This window comes from Enhydra lutris, unplaced genomic scaffold, assembly GCF_002288905.1.
Source record: "Enhydra lutris kenyoni isolate GAN:26980312 unplaced genomic scaffold, ASM228890v2 scaffoldscaffold244, whole genome shotgun sequence".
Classification (NCBI taxonomy): Eukaryota; Metazoa; Chordata; class Mammalia; order Carnivora; family Mustelidae; genus Enhydra; species Enhydra lutris.
The window spans coordinates 40,490-60,865 of record NW_019154328.1 but is presented as its reverse complement, the minus strand read 5'-3'; the positions used below and the strand labels follow the sequence as shown (position 1 = coordinate 60,865).

Sequence of the window (20,376 nt, the reverse complement as noted above, 5' to 3'; positions counted from 1 at the left end):
GTGTTGGTTTCAAGGCAGTCAGTTAGCCCGCCGCCTGCCTGTCTGTCGCCAGAGCCATGGAGAGAGCCAGTCTGATCCAGAAGGCCAAGTTGGCAGAGCAGGCTGAACGCTATGAGGACATGGCAGCCTTCATGAAGAGCGCCGTGGAAAAGGGTGAGGAGCTATCCTGCGAAGAGCGAAATCTGCTGTCAGTGGCCTACAAGAATGTGGTGGGTGGCCAGAGGGCTGCCTGGAGGGTCCTGTCCAGTATCGAGCAGAAAGGCAACGAAGAGGGCTCGGAAGAGAAGGGCCCTGAGGTGCGAGAGTACCGGGAGAAGGTGGAGACTGAGCTCCGGGGCGTGTGTGACACGGTGCTGGGCCTGCTGGACACCCACCTCATCAAGGAGGCAGGTGATGCCGAAAGTCGGGTGTTCTACCTGAAAATGAAGGGCGACTACTACCGCTACCTGGCTGAGGTGGCCACCGGTGATGACAAGAAGCGCATCATTGACTCAGCCCGGTCGGCCTACCAGGAGGCCATGGACATCAGCAAGAAGGAGATGCCACCCACCAACCCCATCCGCCTGGGCCTGGCCCTGAACTTTTCAGTCTTCCACTATGAGATTGCCAACAGCCCCGAGGAGGCCATCTCACTGGCCAAGACCACCTTCGACGAGGCCATGGCTGACCTGCACACCCTCAGCGAGGACTCCTACAAAGACAGCACCCTCATCATGCAGCTGCTGCGAGACAACCTGACGCTGTGGACCGCCGACAACGCCGGGGAAGAGGCTGGAGAGGCTCCCGAGGAACCCCAGAGCTGAGCCAAGGCCGCCCCCTCCCTGCCGCGCCCTGCCCTCCCCAGCACCCCCACCGTGGCAGAGAGGACTAGTAGGGGTGGGAGGCCCGACCCCTCTCCCCGAACGCTCTGCACCCTGCTCACAAGAGCTCCGAGGAGAGGGACCAGCAGAGCTGAGGCCAGCTGGAGCCAGGGGGTCCCGCTCTGCCTGCAGCTGTGGGAGCTCCTCGCCAGGGGTCAGCCCACCCACCCCTGCTCTCTGCACCCCTCCTCCAAACCCCACCGCCAACTGGGCCACCTCTAACCCCTCCTGCCTCCTTCCCACCCCGTTCACCTCTGAAACTTAGGAATTGAGGAGTGTCCCACCCTTGCGCCTGAGAGCTGGACTGTATGGCAGATGAGTGTGTGAGAGACTGAGAGAGTGAGAGCGAGTGAGTGTACGACCCAGAATGACAGGGAAAGCATGTCTGCTGGGTGTGACCCTGTTTTCTCTCAATAAAGTTCCCCTGTGACACTCCTTCTGTCTCTTCCAGTTATTGGTGGAGGGATGGGACAGGGACTGGCTTATGATTTACGGAGACCTTGACTTTTGCTTCTGATTTAGGGCCCTGACCTCTCACGGGGCTGGCTCAGTGACCCACAGGCAAGACTTTGGAGCCAGTGACTCCAGGTGAGAGGCTGAGGGGTGGGGGTCCAGCTTCCCAGGGGGACCCCCCACAAACTGGTCTGGACCCCGGAGGGACAGGAGAGCGCAAAGGCGGCTCTGACGCTGCTCGGAAGGGGCCCAGGGCAGGAGGCCGAAGAACCAGATCTGAGGGGACAGGAAAGCAGGGAGTGTCAGGTCCGTGCTGCAGGGATAGGCTGTGGGGGGGCATCCCAGATCGGAAAACGAGGAAGAGTCCCATCAAGCGCTCCAATCCGAGAGAAGGGGAGCACAATCTGGACAGGGGCATGACGCCGCCATTAAAAGCCCTTATCTGAGGAGAGGGGAAGCCCCCGCCCCAGCGTTCGGACGCGGGGACAAAATGAGAGCGGCAGGCGAGGAGGAGCCGCGAGCTGGGTGGGAAGGGCCGCGGGGAGCAGAGGCCCCCCCCAAGCCAGTCCGGCTCGCCGCCTCCGCGCCTCACCGCCAGCTCCGACACGCCGGGACCCTCTGCCGCCTTGCTCGCTCCCGCCTTCACCGCCTGGGGCTGGAGGCGGGCCCGAGGCCGATATCGTCCAATTTCGGGAGAGAGCTGCTCAGGGACCCGCCCCCGGAACCCGACGAGCCAATGGGGGAGAGCGCGGCGGAACGCGCGGGGTGTGTCTTCCCTTCGACCGCCCGGCCCCGCCGGCGTCGCGACGCGCAGCCGGAGTGAGGGGTTCACCGCGCAGTCCGCCAAGCCCCAGGGGCAGCGCTTTCCCGGTTTCACTCAGACAAGTTGCCACCCGTTCAGCCCGAGAGCTCCGCATGCACGGAGCAGCGGGACCGGGCGGGGCCGTGCGGCAAAAGGAGTCCCCGCCCTTTGAGTCATCTGCTCTGCTGGCGTTGCCCAGCCTGGGCAGGCGGGCAGGGTTGGCCGCCCGGCCACCAGTGCGTCCCCACTACCTTCCAGGATCCAGGCAGCCCTGAACCGATGGGCTTGGACTGTGTCCCCGACTGACTCTGCGACCTTGGAAAAGCCATTAGAACCTTCCCTGGGTCTCAGGTTCCCCTTCAGTATCAAAGGGTTTGGGCAAAAGTCTTGACAAAAACTGGGGTGTCAAAACTGCCTTGGGTTCGAATCCCAGCCCTCCTTGGTCAAGACTCTGCTTTTCGCTTGTGCCCTCTTTTGTAAAGTGGGGATTGAAAAACTGTACCTAAAGAGTTGCTATGAAGTTTGAGAAAATAAATGTGCCTAAAGTAGTCCACAGTGCATGTTTAATACATGTTAACTATTATTAAACCTTCCAGCATCAGTAGTCTAGGGTTGATCCATTTCCGTACCAATTGTCAGGCCTGGTCCCGAGGAGTAGCTTTATTATTATTTTTTAAATTCAAGTTTGTTTGTTTTTTTAATTTTATTTATTTATATGACACAGAGAGAGAGAGATCACAAGTAGGCGGAGAGGCAGGCAGAGAGCGAGGAGGACGCAGGCTCTCTGCAGAGCAAAGAGCCCAGTGCAGGGCTCGATTCCAGGACCTGAGCACAAGGCAAAGGCTTTAACCCACTGAGCCACCCAGACACCGCGAGGAGTAGCTTTATTGCCAAAGCTGACCTGCATGCTCCCTGGGCCACCAGAGGATACTGTCCTGACATCGAGTGGTCACTCCTCTACCTGGCAAGATAGGGGGAACTCAGTTCAGCCCCCTCAGGTTCCCCAGAGTCCAAGTTTGGTCACACCCATGGGACTGGAAATTGAAGGGCTCTTATCAGAGCTACTTCTACAGGGGAAGCTGGCAGGACCACTCTGCTGCCTTCTGAGTCCCCGGTTTTCTCTTCTTTCCTGGAAGGGTGTTGGTTTTCAAGGCAAGCAGGCAGAGACTCTGGGTTAGGGCAAGTGACTCTCCCTCAGCTCTGGAAGTGACCCATTTTCTCTTACCAAACAGGTCTGGTGACTTTCTCTTAATGGGTAGGTCCTGGGAAGAGATCTTCTTTCTTTTCTCTCACTCTCTGACTTTTGTCTATCCTACACCACTCATGGTTGCCCTATATGGGGAAAGAAATGAGCTACCCTAAGGTAATATGTTGGCGTTGACAGATTCCAGAAGCAGATGCTGTGGATTGGAATATCACCAAATCAGATGGCTAGGTGTGAGCCGGCTTAAGCACCAGCTTCTGACCATGAAAGTCCCAGACCTTTTTGTTTATGACATAATCTCTCTAAAGCTTTCTTACCAGGGCGGAATCTCAATGAGCATCTCTTGCCATCTCTTCCTGACCTAAATTTGACATTTAAATTTTTTCAGTCCTACTGTTAATGGGTACGGAATTTCTTTTGGGGTGATGCAATGTTCCAGATTCAAAATAGTGTTGATATTGGCACCTGGCTAGCTCAGTCTGAAGAGCGTACAACTCTTGATCTCAGAGTTGTGAGTTCAAGCCCCACATGGTGTGTAGAGATTACTTAAATAAATAATAAATAAAAACTTTTAAAAAACCCACCAAAGTGTTGGTATTTGCACAACTTTGTGAATATACTAAAAACCACTAAACTGTACTCTTGAGGAGGATTAATTTTTTAATATGATTTAGTTAATATATCCTGCATTATTAGTTTCAAGGGTAGAATTTAGTGATTCATCAGTTGCATATAACACCCAGTGCTCCTTACACCAAGTGCCCTCCTTCTTGCCCATCACCCCAATGCCCCAACCTCCCCAGCCACCTCCCCTCCAACAAACCTTAGTTGGCTTTCTATAGTTGAGTCTGCTATGGTTTGCCTCGCTCTCTGAAAAAAAAAATGTTCATCTGTTTTGTTTCTTAAATTTTACATATGAGTGAAATCCTATGGTATTTGTCTTTTGAGAAGGATGATTTTTATGGCATGTGCATTTTATCTGAGTTTAAGTGTTTTCTCCTGGAGTTTTCCAAATTCCAAAGCCAAATTCCAAATTTCCAAAGCCCAGCTTCAGGTCAGAACATGACTAGCTGCCTCCCCTCTCCCGTTAACATGTATACAAAGCTTTTGGATATGCTATCCTACCAACTCCTTTCCTTTATAGAGGGACATTTATTCAGTTATGATTTCATATCTACTTGCTTCACCTCTGGGTTTGCAGCTATGTCCTGGGTCTATTTCTTAACTCCTCAGATAGCTTCCTAAAAATGGTAACTTTGTCTCATTATTTTTACTTTCTTCCTCCAGTGCCTTCAGCAAGGTTTTTGTACAGGATGATGCTCAGAACTTAGTTTTATTTATTTTTTATTTGTATTTATTTTTTAAAACGTTGTTGTTGTTTAAATATTCTCTATACCCAGCGTGGGGCTAGAACTTAAAATCCTGAAATCAAGAGTCACATGCTCCACGGACTGAGCCAGCCAGGCACCCCTCGGAACTTAGTTTTAAACCATCCTCCCAAATGCCTGGAAACCCAGTGGAGTGCCAGGTCCTCTATTGTGGAAATGGAAATACAGCTGGTTCTGGGATGAGGCGGGGCTGTCTAGACAGAGATTCGAGCTCACAAAGATTCAATAACCCCAGCCCTATCCTTCCTGTACTGCCAGAGTACCCGACCCACCAGGAAATGGGGCTAAGGGCTTGCAAAGATCTTCCTTTCCCAAGAGGTTGAGGGATATAGGAAAAATCTACAACCTATAATTTTCTAAAGAAGGTATCTACTCTTCTTACATATGTAGTTACTTCAGAGATCAAAATGCAAATTGGCTGTCTAGAACCCCAGGAGTAGAAGATAAAGGGCAAGGCTTTGAACTAACCAGGACCCTAGGGAGGTCAAGTCACTGGGGTCAGGCGGGCTGCAGTGGCTCCTTCCAGAAAAGCAAGACACTCCTACACACACATGTCCAGTGTCCAAATGTCCAGTGCCTTTTTGAGAAAACCTAATTTTGGATGCTTGCCCTGAGACTGCCCATCTAACCAACAGGCCCCACTTCTTCCTAGAGAGTACAGTAATAACAACGGCTGGAGTGACCACCATGGACCAGCCACTGTCAGACCTCGCCCGCACAGAAATACATAGCATCTTTGTTTTGCCTATGAAGATACTGAGGCTCAGAGCGGCTAAATAACCCGATAACCAAGGTTATAAAATTACTTATGTGTCTGGGGAGTGGAATGGGTCTAAATCCAAGGCCCATGATTCTTAAACTACAACAGCTGTTTCCAAATTGTGTTCAGAGGGTTCCCCATAAACTGCCACAGGGCAGGAGGCCAGCAGTCTGGGTTTCCCCTGTTCCCACACACATTGGCTAAAATCGTCACACATATGTCTGTTTTGTATACTGGAGTTTCATGAGTTAAAAATAAGTTTGAAAAGAACCACATGATGTTATGCTGCCCTGCTTGTGTCTTGGACTTTCTAAGAATCGAAACAGACTTTCTCATCGAACCACCACCCCAGGGCCCGGCAGAAAGGAATTGTCTCCAATGGGAAAAGACTGTGTAAGGGGCCAATTTCCTGGCACGTTCACCAAGTTAAACGTTCCTTCCCCTGGTTACATCCTTTGTTCCTTTCCAGTTCTTCGCCCTGTTCAGAGGGCTCCCCCAGCCAGCGCGCTGTCCCTGCTGTGGGAGGGGTGAGGGGAGGGAGGCAGGTTTCTGCAGGGTAGGTGTGCTCCTCTCAGAACACCCCCCGCAGCCCCACCTACCCCGTGAGTCAGAAGCCAGGAATGTGTGTGGGGGCAGCAGACAGGTATGTCACCCTGGGGGTGTCAGAGGCTGATTCGTGTCTCATCTCCACCCAATCTTCTCCTTACTGCTCTTTGGGAAATTTAACTCATTATCTGTCTAGAGATAAAAGAGGAAATTCCAGACTCAGAAAAGCATGGAGTCTTCAATCTGTGGCTAGGTATAATACCGAATACATCAGATTATGGCTTTCAAGGAGTATTTGTTATAAGAGAAGAAGGAAGACACATCCCCCGGCTTTCTTCCCTCAAGTAAAGTTAACCGGAAATATCCTTGTCTGACTGTAGAGGGGCCTGATCTTTAGCTCAGAATAGGCTACGTGACCATGGGTATGACTGAAGAGTTGGGAGAGGGGTGCCTGGGTGGCTCAGTCAATTAAGTGTCTGCCTTGGGCCCAGGTCATGATCTCAGGGTCCCCGCTCAGTGGGGAGTCTGCTTCTCCCTCTCCCTCTGTGTCCTCCCCAAGTAAATAAATAAAATCTTTTTACTATTTTTTTAAATTTTTTAAATCTTTTTTTTTTTTTAAAGATTTTATTTATTTGACAGAGAGATCACAAGTAGGCAGAGAGGCAGGCAGAGGGGTGAGGGGAAGCAGGCTCCCTGCTGAGCAGAGAGCCCGACGCAGGGCTCGATCCCAGGACCCTGGGATCATGACCTGAGCCGAAGGCAGAGGCTTAACCCACTGAGCCACCCAGGTGCCCCAATAAATAAAATCTTAAAAGGAAAAAAAAAAACATTGGGAGAGATCTTACCCATGTTCCAGTATTCCTTTTCCTCTGTTTCGATCATTCCACAAGGACTGTGAAGGCTTCAGGATTAATGTAAGGGAAGAGGTGGTAATCCAGTATGACGGGGAGCACGAGGGAACATTTCTTTTTTCCTTTTTTTTTTTTATTAGCATATAATGTATTATTAGTCCCAGGGGTACAGGTCTGTGAATCGCCAGGTTTACACACTTCACAGCACTCACCATAGCACATACCCTCCCCAAACGAGGGAACATTTCTTTTTTTTTTTTTTTTAATATTTTTATTTATTTATTTGACAGAGAGAGAGATCACAAGTAGACGGAGAGGCAGGCAGAGAGAGAGAGAGGGAGAAGCGGGCTCTCTGCTGAGCAGAGAGCCCGATGCGGGACTCGATCCCAGGACCCTGAGATCATGACCTGAGCCGAAGGCAGCGGATTAACCCACTGAGCCACCCAGGCGCCCCGAGCGAACATTTGATGTTGTATTTGCACAGCAAGCAGATAGCACCCCCTTCACTCATACACACACATGCACACATCCTCCAATGTCCGAATGTCTGGTGTGTTTGGAGGAAAACTTGATTTCAGATTCTTGAAGCAAGATAGCTGCAGATTTATTTAGGATAATAAATCAGCTGTGTAGGGGCCTACTACTACTACTTCAAGGTCTTGGATGGAAAAAAAATTGAAGCTTTGCTATATATTCTGGTCCAGAGGATCTTCCCAGTACTCGTATTTTCTCACCTCATTTGGGTTCCAAATCCCCAGCCCATCCCCTCACAGCTCCTTAGTCTTAAGCCACCTGGATATCTGGGGCCATCTGAAGTCGGATCCTTGGCTGGAAATGAAGGACACAATGGCCTGGAAATGAGGTGTATGTTTTCCCCTGCCCTCAGCAGGCCTGATGCCATCGAAGTATGAGCTAATCCAGACTCTTCCTTCTAAAGGCTGGGTGAGCACTCAACAGCCAGGGAGGAGAGAGGAAAAAAGTGAAGGAAAAGGAGTAGGGGGCTACTCAGCCTGCTAGAGAATTTCTCTTTAGGATTCTGGGGTAGCTGGGCCTCCCTATTGCTTTCAAAAATTTCAAAAACAGGGTGGATCTTAGTAGTGGTAGGATGGGTCTGCCATCACTTCCCTCCCCTTCTCCATAGCCCTGGGAAAGGCGAGAGAATCTCTGAGGTAGACCTTCCCACAGACTCTAATGGAATCAGGCTTCCTTTCTCAGCCAACTGTGGGTAAGCATTTTACTAATTCAGAAACAGCTGAGAGCAGACCGGCTGTGCTTCCACTCTGTGGGTTTTAGGGCGTTACTCTCACTCCTAAGCCTCTTTGTCTGCACTGGAAACCTGTCCAATTAGCTGTGACCTCTGATAAGTTCCAAATACTATCTTCCAATTTTTTTTGAGGGGGGGGGTCCCCCACTTTTTTTTTTTTAAAGATTTTATTTATCTGTTTGACAGACAGAGATCACAAGTAGGCAGAGAGGCAGGCGGAGAGAAAGGGGGAACCAGGCTCCCTGCTGAGCAGAGAGCCTGATGTGGGGCTCGATCCCAGGAACCTAAGATCATGACCTGAGCTGAAGACAGAGGCTTTAACCCACTGAGCCACCCAGGCGCCCCTCCCCCACTTCTTTAAATAACTTTTTTTTTAAAAAGATTTTATTTATTTATTTGGCAGACAGAGATCACAAGTAGGCAGAGAGGCAGACAGAGAGAGAGGGGGAAGCAGGTTCCCCGCTGAGCAGAGAGCCCAATGTGGGGCTTGATCCCAGGACCCTGGGATCATAACCTGAGCCGAAGGCAGAGGCTTTAACCCACGGAGCCACCCAGGTGCCCCCAAATAACTTTTTATAAACAATTTCAAAGTAAACCTTTAACCACTCATATAAATGGAAATGCACATATCCTAATATCAGTAGTTAGCAGAGATGACCAAGAAGGTCCCTTCTAAGGCACTCAGAGATGGTTTCCTCCCTCCAGAAGTTGGTCATGATTGCCAAGTGAGGTCTGGAAGTAAGAAGAGCACTTTCAGACAATGCCTGGGAGATGCACAGTGCTGCTTTTCTGGAAGGCATTTTGGCATTATGAATCTGGAACCTGGGAAAAATCAGCTGTTTCATTTCTAGGACTTAATCATAAGCTAAAAATCAGAGACTCAAAGATTTGAGTACAAAGATGTAATCACAGCACTATTAACAATAGCAAAAAAATGGTAGTAATTTAGGTTAACCATGGGAGTCTGGATGGTGAACGTCATTGCCTCACCATGAAATATCATATAGACATTTAAAGGGTCTTTATGTTTTTTATTTTTTAAAATATTTTATTTATTTATTTGACAGAAATCACAAGTAGGCAGAGAGGCAGGCAGAGACAGAGGGAGAGGCAGGCTCCCCGCCGAGCAGAGAGCCTGATGCTGGGCTCGATCCCAGGACCCTGGGATCATGACCTGAGCCAAAGGCAGAGGCTTTAACCCACTGAGCCACCCAGGCGCCCCGTCTTTATGTTTTCAATTGCACGAAATAGGGTTAACTAAAAAAAGCAGGTTATAAAGCAAGTAGAACATATTCCCGTCATACAAATGCTATAGCTATCCCTTTGCACGTACAGAAAAGACCAAAAGAAAAACAAAAAATATCTTAAACATTTGAATAAAAAGTTTATTATAGATTACAAGTATTTTTGATTATTCATGTTATGGGATTATGGGTGACTTCATTTTCCAAGTTTTTTACTTTTCTATCAGGGAAGAAAAAAAAGAAATTTCAAGAATGGTTGCCCCCTGCCAGCCACATCGCAGGATTGTCTTTCTCGTGCCCGCTTCATGCTGTACAGACAGACCCAGGTGTCTCTTCTTTTCCACATTGTGCTGTCCCCTCCCCAGCATGGCAGAAAATCATTTTGCCATCAGTAGAAGGTGAACAGAGGTCCATCTACTGGAGGAGAAAAAAGCCTTGCCGTCACACCAAGGCCTGAAAATTAAGTTTTGGATGACTTCCATCTTCCCTGCTTCAAGACTATGGCAAATACATGCTGAGAGGGCTTGGCTACAAGGCCATAAAGTTCAAATGACACCTTCCTTCCAGCTGGCTTGCTTTGGTGAGAGCCAAGGTGACGGGGTGAGCGTCAGAAAACCTGACCACAGCTCTTGGTACTATGTTCAAAAACAGCACCCACCCTCTCAGCCTACCTGATGAGGGATTTGTCCAGCAACCTGGGCGTCGGGATTCCTGGGCTCAAGGCCCCACCGGTGACTCAGTCATCCCCAGGCTGTGCCTCCTGGCCTCAGTTTACCTGGCTTGCTCTGTTGATACTCCCCACCTACTGCAGGGTGTTAATAGGGGTGTGGTGCTTTGAACTTCTCAGATGAAAGAGGCTGGGGAAGCAGCACCTAGTTATTATCCCCTATCCAGCTGAGCGTGGGAGTGGAGGTCGCCTGCTTTCATATACACCCAGCTAGAGGAGCGTCCTCATGGCCCCTCACTTTTGCCTTCTGCTGTCTAATGCCACTTCGGAACAGATTTTCCTAAGTCGAATTCTCCAGTCGCCCAAACCACCAGTGACCTAGCATCCCTTTGATTGCTGATTCAGTAATACTCTACAGGTGTTTAAATTCTGTCTCCTGATGGGCTACAGGTCCTGTGGGAGAAGGGCTGTGGCTTCTCACTATCTAGAATTCACAATTAAGAAGTCAGCGAAGTGAACAATGAGATAGGCTGACCAAAGTTCAAACTCCTCATCTGTTTCCTCACTGTAAGATGAGGCTTCCTAATATTCTGTCTTGTCTCAATCTCCAGGAGTTGCTGTGAGAGCCCCATGAGAAGCATGTGTGTGGAAGCACTTTGTAAAATGCCAAGCCCTTCTCGAGTGTTAACAGGACCAACTGTCTGCAAATATGACTTCTGGCACAACCACCATCTGTCCCCTGCTGCCTCCAGGCTGTGGCTGCAAAAAAAAAAAAAAAAAAAAAAAAAAAAAAAAAGGCCTGGGATGCCACCTATTGGTCAAAAGTATGAACTGCACTCAACCAGTTACAAGAAGAGCAAAAGCAAACCAGTTTCAACTCCAAAGCCATGTTCATTTTTGCCACACTCCTCACGATGTCATGTTATATACTTAATATTTTTCTTTAAATAACTCACTTTTTATATACAATTTCAAAGTAAACCTTTAATCACTCATACAAATGGAGAACTAGTTAACACCTGCCAAAAAGGAATACAACCGTAAAATAAATACCATGAAGATGAAACGTTCAGATCTGCCAGAAGCGTTGCCTATGAAAGCTCAAGCTCGAGTATCACCAACTATTAACAAAATCGCACAACTGGAGTCCACATGTCAGGCCTCTAGCACAGTCTGCCCCGTATAAAGAAATGACTCTTTGAGGAAAGGTGGCATTCCCTCTCGTCCTGCCTCAGCTCTCTGGGCCTGGATGGTTGGAAAAAGTTTAAAGTTTCAAAAAGTAGAAAATAAACCGTTGTATTTGTAGCATGTTCCATCACAGGCCAAGTGGGGCCAGCACCAAATTCCTGGCAATAGCACTGAGAGCTCATGACCACTGAGGGGTGGTGGGTGCTCGGCTCTGGCTGGGAAGATCGCTCTCGGCTCTGCAGTCTGCTGAGCTGTCCGCTGTCATGTTCTCTGGCGCAGGGTTACGCCTCTTGACCTCCAGCTTGCTGCTACAGCTGCATGGCTTCCTGCTCCACGGACTGGTCAGAGGGTGCCAGGTACTTCTCCTGGATGCCCAGGGTACTGAGGGAGGCTGAGTCAAGGCTGGTAGTGCGGGGAAGGACGCGAACTGGTGGGGGCAGGATCTGACCTCTATGGATGCTGGCTCTCCAACCCCATCTGGCAAGGGGCTCCCACCCTCTCCCTTTCTCACCCTGATAGCTCCAGGGCTGGGTCTGAGAATCCCCTCGAAACATCCAGACCCAAATGCTCCTGTGTTTGCCTCTTCCCCACGTGTCGCTGAGGCTCAAAGGACCGGAGAGAGCACGAACCCTCTGGCTGTTAGAGCATGTGCTCTCCAGCCAGACCACTGAGGGTTTAAATCCTGATTTTGCCACTTCCTCTCTTCTTGTCCATAAAATGGAGTTGCTGTGAGGATCAAATGAGACAATGAATACAAAGTGCCTAGTACGGCGCCTGGCACACAGCACTGCTTAGTAAGGGTTTCTGACTTCTCTTCTGCTGTGGGAGGAAACTCAGAGGAGTGCAAAGATGACAACAAATTTCTGCTTGGACTATTGGGTACCTTCTACCTCTCTCTAGGACAGTGGGGAAGTGGAGCAGGAAGGCTACAAATCAGATTCACAAAGGGAAAGACTGTGACACTGCTGAGGACGCCCTGGGAGGCTGGCCGACCTGAGGTCTGGGTGTGCGTCTGAGCAGGAGATGGCTGTTGGCCGTGCTAGGCTGGCTCACCATGGCTTTTCTACTAGATGACTCCAGTGTCAGAAACTGAGGTTCTCCAACCAGGGAGACCGAGGTTTGAACTGTTCTTCCAACACATTCAGGGACAAGGCCTTGTACCTGTCACTCTCAGAGCCCCAACTGCCTCATCTGTAAGAAGGGACTGAATGAGGGGCGCGTGGGTGGCTCAGTCAGTTAAGTGTCTGCCTTGGGCTCAGGTCATGATCCCAGGATTCTGGGATCAAGCCCTGCATCGGGCTCCCTGCTCAGCAGTGAGTCTGTTTCTGCCTCTCCCTCTCCCCCTCTATCTGCTTGTTCTTTTTCTTTTTTTTTTTTTTAAAGATTTTATTTATTTATTTGACAGACAGAGATCACAAGCAGGCAGAGAGGCAGGCAGAGAGAGGGGGAAGCAGGCTCCCCACTGAGCAGAGAGCCCGATGCGGGGCTCGATCCCAGGACCCTGGGATCATGACCTGAGCCAAAGGCAGAGGCATCAACCCACTGAGCCACCCAGGTGCCCCTGCTTGTTCTTTTTCAAATAAATAAAATCTTAAAAGGGGGTGGAGGCGCTTAATGAGGTTTAAAAGGGATCCTACAAGCAGGGTACGTAGCGCACTGACTGAATGATGTTCAGGTTATAGTCCTTCTCTCCCCTCTCTTATGGATCCAGCCACCAAAATCCATCTCACCGCTACTCAAACTGACCTGCAACCCTCGCCCCTTCCCCTTTGCTTTTCCTCAGGAGGTAATACCATGTTCCCGTGCGAGTCGTCCCTGAGATCACTCAGGATGAGTGGAATCTGTCCTGCTCGATGTGCAATAATCTGAAACGTGCCTTGTCTCCAACCTGTAGTCCATGTGCCTGAGCGGGGCTCACGAAAACCTGCATCTGTCTGACCATCTGTCCGGCCCGATCTCTGCTCCTAGCCAAAGCCCCGTCCTGCCCACGAGTCATGCTGTTCTACTTGCAACCCCCCAGACATACCTCATCCCTTTGTAGATACAAAGGGATGCCTTTGTATCTACTGTTCTCTCTGCCTTGAATTCCCTTTCCCTCTTCATCAGCCTGGCTAACCCTCACCTGAAGACAACACAGCTCATGGGCCGCCCCCTCCACGAAGCCTTCTTTACCTACACCTACCCATTCCTTGGCAGAGCAGACTTTCCCCTCCTCTATACCAGTCCTTAATCATCTTATACATAGGGTGAAGTTGAACCTTAAGAAGATTAGGAGATGGGGGCGCCTGGGTGGCTCAGTGGGTTAAGCCGCTGCCTTCGGCTCAGGTCATGATCTCAGGGTCCTGGGATCGAGTCCCGCATCGGGCTCTCTGCTCAGCAGGGAGCCTGCTTCCCTCTCTCTCTCTCTCTCTGCCTGCCTCTCTGTCTACTTGTGATCTCTCTCTGTCAAATAAATAAATAAAAAATCTTAAAAAAAAAAAAAAAAGATTAGGAGATGGGGAAGAATCTAAAATTAGCACAAATGTGTATGGTTCAAAAATAGCCTTGAGGGGTGCCTGGGTGGCTCAGTGGGTTAAGCCTCTGCCTTTGGCTCAGGTCATGATCCCAGGGTCTTGGGATCGAGTCCTGCATGGGGCTCTCTGCTTCAGCAGGGAGCCTGCTCCCCCCCGACTGTCTCTCTGCCTGCCTCTCTGCCTACTTGTGGTCTCTGTCTGTCAAATAAATAAATAAAATCTTAAAAAGAAAAAAACTAGCCTTGAAAATTCCTTAAATCATCTATAAAAAAGTATACAGTTCTATAAATAGAATCCTGCACGATTAACACGTACAAATGCAGAAAGTAATGCACCGTGTGCAAAAACTCATGCCACTACTGGAACGGCCCCTTCTCTTTCTTGCTGAGCACATGCAGCTGCACTTGCCGACCGTAACTGCAAGTGTGAGGCAGCGACACAGCCCCTTCCTGGAGCCCTACATGCTCTACTGCCACTATTTATATGTGTCTGTTTCCCTGGGAGCTTGGTCTCCCACCTGTGAAGGGGCTGCCACAGATCCGTTAAGTACTGGCTGGCATTCTCTTCCTCCGTGCCCAGGACTCTGGAGCCCCCTTGTCACCAGCACGCCATGTAGGTGTCGAATATCTGAAATTATCCTAGCTGGCCTGCATGTCCCTGTCCTGCCTCCCACATGGCCTCCATGACCTGATAGGCACCTACACATGACATTAGCTCCACTCCAACGGTCACTAATACAACTCTACTTCTGAAGGTCCAGCTGCCTCCCAGACAGCTCTGGCTGTCCTCATGGTCCCCTCCAACATAGCCCATGGGCCAGGGCCCATCCCTTCCACCCATGTGACAAACCTGCCCTTTCCTCACCTTGGGGCCAACACAACCACCCATACCACTGTATTAGCTGGAAACCTGCGAGTCGAACTTCTGCTCTACCTCCATTCATCCCATAACCATCCTGTCGCCAACTCTGGTAGCCCATCTCCTTTTATCCAATTCACACCCATCTTTCCATTCTCACCACTCATGTTTCATCTATTCTCAACTACAGACTGTGAACATTTTCCTGCCCCCACTCACATCCCTTAAATGCAAATTCTGCACTTGGAACGACTTTTTAAAAATGTACGCCCGATCATGTCACACTGTGCAGTCCTATGATGCTGGTTCCCACTGCCCTCCCATGAGCTGACGTCCACACTCCTTGGCAGGGCACGCAAGCCCCCCGCTGCCAGCCCTCTACTGTCCCTGCACCCCTACATCCCCCTGTCCCTTTCCCAGTCAGGACGCCAAGCACAGAGGCCCTCGCATCTCTCCCGAATGACCACCGTCCTTTCATTTCTCGGCATCTGTACTTGCTGTCCCTTCTAATCAGTCTACCCTCCCTTATCCTCAGGTACAAGCAATACTGAAGCCTAAGGGATCAGCCTTTGCACCTGAGAGACAATCACCAGGGAGCCCAACTGGTCATCATGAATCAGTCATCAACAAGAGTAGATGTGGCCATTCCTGAGCCCCATGTCTCCCCTTGGCTGTGGCTAAGAGGCTACAGAGCAAGGATACGAGGAGAAATGGAAGTCGGCTCCCATGGCAGCAGACATCATGGCCTCTAGGCTTCGCTGTTCTTGGACCCCGAAGCAGTAGCCATTGGCTTTATCCACCGCCTGCAGGACCCGCTGGATACTCTCCTTGTCCTGGCCAGGGAAGGGAGAGACAGCTCTGTGAATGAAACAGGTGTGTGGAACTAAGGCCGTACCAAACCGCCTGCAGTCCCCAAACATCCCCCTTGACCTTGCTCACGAAGCCTCTGAACATAAGGCTCCTGCGCCTGGAGTAGCTTTCCGTGTCCCGGGAACCCTGGCTACATCCGAGCTTTCCTGTCCACCAACCCACCCAAATCGGAACAGGTAAGCTCCTCTCTGCACACCCACGGTCCCCTGGGGCTACCCTCTTATAGCTTGGATCCTACCAGCTTACTACTGACAAGTTATTAACTCATCTGCCTCCCCTCTTCGACTTTGTACCCCATGAGGTCAGGGACTTATTTATTAAGGTAATCCTTGGTGCCTGGCACAGTCCTTAGCTAACCGTAGCTAACCATACATATATGATGGATTTGCTCATGCTCAGAACAGTGTTATGAACAGTTCATACATCACATGATGGGAAGGAGATGAAAATAATGCACGTATGAGTCGTCAGCACGATGACAGAAAGCGCTCAATAAGGGACAGTTGTTATGACTAATATTGTACGCCTCACTTTCTCATTTTAGAGGAGAAAATTGTGGCATTAAGTAGAGAAGAGACAAGCTCACTCAAGTTCACATACAGGGGCTGGGCACTACTTGGTAAAGTCAACAGGCAGTTGCCCATCCTGAAGGAGGCTGAGAGACCTGTCTTAGGCCTTGGTTACCTCCCTTGCTGACGATTTTCTGAAATCACCCATTTTCGCACTAATGAGGGAACATGTGTTCAGAGAACCCAGCAAGACAGAATCGATAAGGCCAAACTCTGGCCCACCTTCTTTACTGGAATCTTGCCCATGAGAGCCACTCGTCGGAAAACCAAGGGGACTGAATGATAGTTAGACCCAGGATAAAGACCACTGTCAAAGCCTCCTGTTCCCCTGGGTTGGTGAGATCCCAGGCACTGTCAGAGCCCAGGCAATGGCTAAGCCTCTTAGTCCCCAGTACCTGAATGTTGAGAGGAATGAAGGAGACCAGACTGTAGTCTTCAATGAGCTGCACGAGTTTCTCATTGAGCTGACGATAGTGGCGGAAGAAAGGGTCAGAAGCCAGGTGGTCGAGCAGGTAGGAGAGGTCCAGGACCTCTGTGTAGTAGTCCAGGTTGAAAGCTAAGGAGAGAAATTGGGTGTTCAGGAGCAGCTGACATGAGGCTAAAAGATCCGAGGACAGGGACCATATTTCCTTTCTTCCTTTTGTCTTCATTCACTCATTCATTCATTCCTTCAGTCATTCAACAAATATTTTTTGAGGCTCTGAAATGAGCTTACTCATAAGAAAATACTTGGTTTTACCCATCGGCTCTGTCATTTCCTAGCTAGATGGGACTGATGTGAGGATTAAATGCTCTAAGTCCCAGTGTCTGGTACACACAAGCACTTGGTCCACGGTAATAAATAACAGGACTGAATGTGTCCCAAGCACAGTGCTGGGTCCCTGCCGCATGGAGCTCACGGTCAGGCAGTCACACCCCCAGGACCTGGCACATGCACCATAGGACTTGCAGGGCACTTCTGGTATAAATCACTTTCCCTTTCTGGGCCAGCTCCTTCTGAATGTAAAATGAGGATACCAGACTAGATGACTCCAAGTTCTAGGAATGTAAACTTCCTCTAAGAGAAGGAAAGCAGGCCTCCCTGCACTGTCCATTTCTGCTGGAAAACTCGAGCACTTGGGTTACTCAACTGGTTTGTCCCAGAACGAGGCGAGGCAATCAGGCCGTTGGATTGACTGACTCACTCCCTACACCCAACATGGGGCTCCAACTCACATCCCCAAGATCAGAGTCACATGCTCCTCCAGCTGAGCCAGCAAGGGGCCCCTCTGTCTCCCGTCTTCTAACCAGAAACTGTCACCCCTCTGCCTGCAAGGACCAACGTCCTGGGCATTCCGACAAACTTCCTGGATTGCCTGACAGGTACATTCTTCCCCACGAATTAAGCAATTGGGAGCCAGGGGCAGCTGGGTTTGGATTTCATCTCAGCTAACATACTAGCTGTGTGACTGACCTTGGGTTATTCATATAATGTCTCTGGGCCTCAATGGCCTCATCTGATTTTCACATCAGTCTCTTACGAGGATGATGGGCAAGAGTCAGAGGCAGAAAGGTTAAGGACCACCACGTAGCTATCTGGGCTGGAGGCCAGGAAGGTGGGTGGGGAGAGGGGCTTGGGAAGACTGCAAATCTAGGCATAGATAAAATTGGGCTTCGGGGCTCACCAAGAGATGAACCAGGACTCTGGGCTGAGGCAGGCCCTCCAAGTTGCTGGCATCCCTCCATGCCCTGACTGACAACCAGTGGGCCTCCCGGGACAACGCTCTGACATGTCATGATCCTAACAACCTTTCTTCCTGTTCACTGCTTGTCATTTCAGCTTTTCTTCTCCACGTTCCTTTGTGGCTGGAGATGCTATTTAGAGAACTGAGGCCCAGTAGTAGCTCAGCACACTAATTTTGCAGGAATAAAGTGGTGGCCATAAGGCCCCTAGGCAACTCCCCTGCCTCCCGCTTCTCCCTCAGTCTTTCCCACCCTGATAAAGGCACCTCTGTTTGTCCACTGGCTCAGACAGAAACCTGACAGTGATCCTTAATTCCTTGGTCTCCATGTCCAATCCACCAGGAAACCCTGTTTCTTTCTTTCTTTCTTTCTTTTTTTTTTTTTTAAGATTTTATTTATTTATTTGACAGAGAGAAACAGTGAGAGAGAGAACACAGGCAGGGGGAGTGGGAGAGGGAGAAGCAGGTTTCCCACTGAGCAGGGAGGCCAATGTGGGGCTCGATCCCAGGACCCTGGGATAGGACCTGAGCTGAAGATAGACGCCCAACGACTGAGCCACCCAGGTCCCCCTAAATCCTATTTCTTGAGTGAGTTTTGGACCGATCTACTTCTCTCCATTCTCACTACCACTGTTTAGACTGCTGCAAAAACCTCCTCAAGGATCTTTGTTTGCATTCTTGCTCATTTCAATTCATTCTCCACAAAACAGCCAAAATGACGTTCTTAGTTCATGCGATTTCCTTACTTGATATTCATCAATGGCTTTCCCTGGTGCTTCAACAGTATAGGTTCTGGCCCCTGTCCACCTCTCTGACCTCATTTCCTACCACCCGTCCCTGACTACTACCTCACTACCCTGAGTTTCCCCTCTCTGCCCTCCACTTTTTCCCGTTAACACAAACAGCTCTTTCCCTAAGGACCTTTCCTCCTACTGGTCCCTCCACCTAAAACAGTCTTGCCTTGGCAGGCTCCTTCACACCATTCGGGTCTCAGCTCAGGTAGCACTGCTCACTCCCCTCACAGCCAACCACTCATTTTATTTTAATTCCTTTGCAGTACATATCACCGACTATATAGCTCTCTTGTCCCCAAAGCCCGGAATAATCTCTGGCCCAGAGTGGCACAAAACGAACAGGCAGGAATCAGGACCTGCCTGTGGCTATGATAAATAAGCCATGCATGGTCCCTGGAGGCAGCTCTCGTCAGCTGAGATCTGTTTCACTCCTGACTCCCTGACTGCCCAGAAGAGGAGCCCTCTCACCCAGCTTCCCATAGTGCTCAATGAGGTCCATCTTGGAGAGGAGGTTGACATGGGGCAGCTCCACATGCAGCATGGTGGCCAGGGACGTACACAGTACGGAGATGAACTTGGCCGGGTCTGTGCAGTAATGAGAATCCACCAGGTGAACAGCAGTCAGCTGGAAAAGGAGGAAGAGACAGAGTGAAAGGTCTGGTGAAGCAGGAAACATCAGGGCCTATGTCTTTCCCCAAAGACGGGGGACTCCTGAGGACAGAGGGCAAGCCTTCCCCATCAGTGTCCTCCTGCTTCAGCTTCATTCGATAGCGACACTCATTTCCTTCTGCCAGGAGATAAGGAGCATTTTTCCTTACAAGATGCCTTGCACTGTGCCCCCCAGTGGGCAACTGGCTCAATTCTGATCGCACCTGACTCTATTTCATTTACTTTTGCCCAGCAAGTCACAACAACAATCACCATACCGCTTTCTACATAACGCCTTCCACACTTCCAATAATCCCAAGTTGGGTACTAGCACATCCATTCTGCAGATGAGAAAACTGAGGTTCAGAGAAAGAAACTGACTTACCCAGGTCCACACAGCGAGTCAGTGGCAGAGCCTGAATTCGAACTCACACCAGTTTTACTCCCAAGCAACTCGGCCCCTACCTCGCTGTGTGACATGGGGGCGTGGCATCTGTCCTCCCTCTCAGTTCCTCCATCTGCAAAAGGAGCCTGCTCGACCCAAGACGCACCCTGAGGTCCCACTGCGCCATCTGAGAGAAGATGCTGCGCAGGGCTCCGTGGTGCGTGCAGAGCTCCACCTGGCCCGGGCAGTCGAAGAGGAAGTAGTGGCCGCGGAGGGGATCTAGCTTGGCACGCAGCCAGTCCAGGTTGGCCTCCAGGTACTCCATGCAGTAGAGTAGGCCGCCGTTGGGCCCCAGTCGCAGCGCTTCCATCACGTCGCCCAGCCCCACCAGCTCGCCCACGTCCACGGCGCACTCGTAAGGCAGCCCCTCGTTGGCTGGGTCCAGGTTCACCACCGCCACGCGCCGGCCCAGCGCGCGCAGGAACTCACTCATGCCCAGGCAGTAAGTGGTCTTCCCAGAGCCGGGCGGGCCGATCACCGCCTGCCCAAAGGCCGTGGTCGGGGCGGCGCCAGCCATGGGCGGCACGCTGGCCCGTGCGGGGCAGATAAGCTCGGCAGAGACACGAGCCGAAGGAGACGGGATCCCCGGAGCGCACTTCGATGGGGATCGACGTAGATCCCCGGAGGAAGTGCGGGTACCCGCGCAGTGGAAGGGGACCAATGGCCCGGTACTAACCGGAGTAGCACCCGACTTCCGGACGACGTCGGAAACGGCGGGGCCCGGAGAGGAA

At 50.6% G+C, this 20,376-nt stretch overlaps 2 protein-coding genes across 2 annotated transcripts; one reads left to right on the top strand and one right to left on the bottom strand.

The window, feature by feature from the left end:
* Positions 1-8: 8 nt before the first annotated feature.
* On the top strand, positions 9-803 carry LOC111140199 (14-3-3 protein sigma). The gene has a single exon (XM_022492534.1). The coding sequence runs from the start codon at positions 57-59 to the stop codon at positions 801-803; it is 747 nt and encodes a 248-aa protein (XP_022348242.1). The 5' UTR covers positions 9-56.
* Positions 804-9,490: 8,687 nt separating this feature from the next.
* On the bottom strand, positions 9,491-20,334 carry LOC111140198 (GPN-loop GTPase 2). Its single transcript, XM_022492533.1, has 5 exons — positions 19,752-20,334; positions 19,021-19,177; positions 16,433-16,593; positions 15,301-15,431; positions 9,491-11,608 (listed from the first exon to the last, which is right to left on the bottom strand). Exons 1-5 carry the CDS (start codon positions 20,160-20,162, stop codon positions 11,536-11,538), a joined length of 933 nt encoding a protein of 310 aa, XP_022348241.1. The 5' UTR covers positions 20,163-20,334; the 3' UTR covers positions 9,491-11,535.
* Positions 20,335-20,376: the final 42 nt, after the last annotated feature.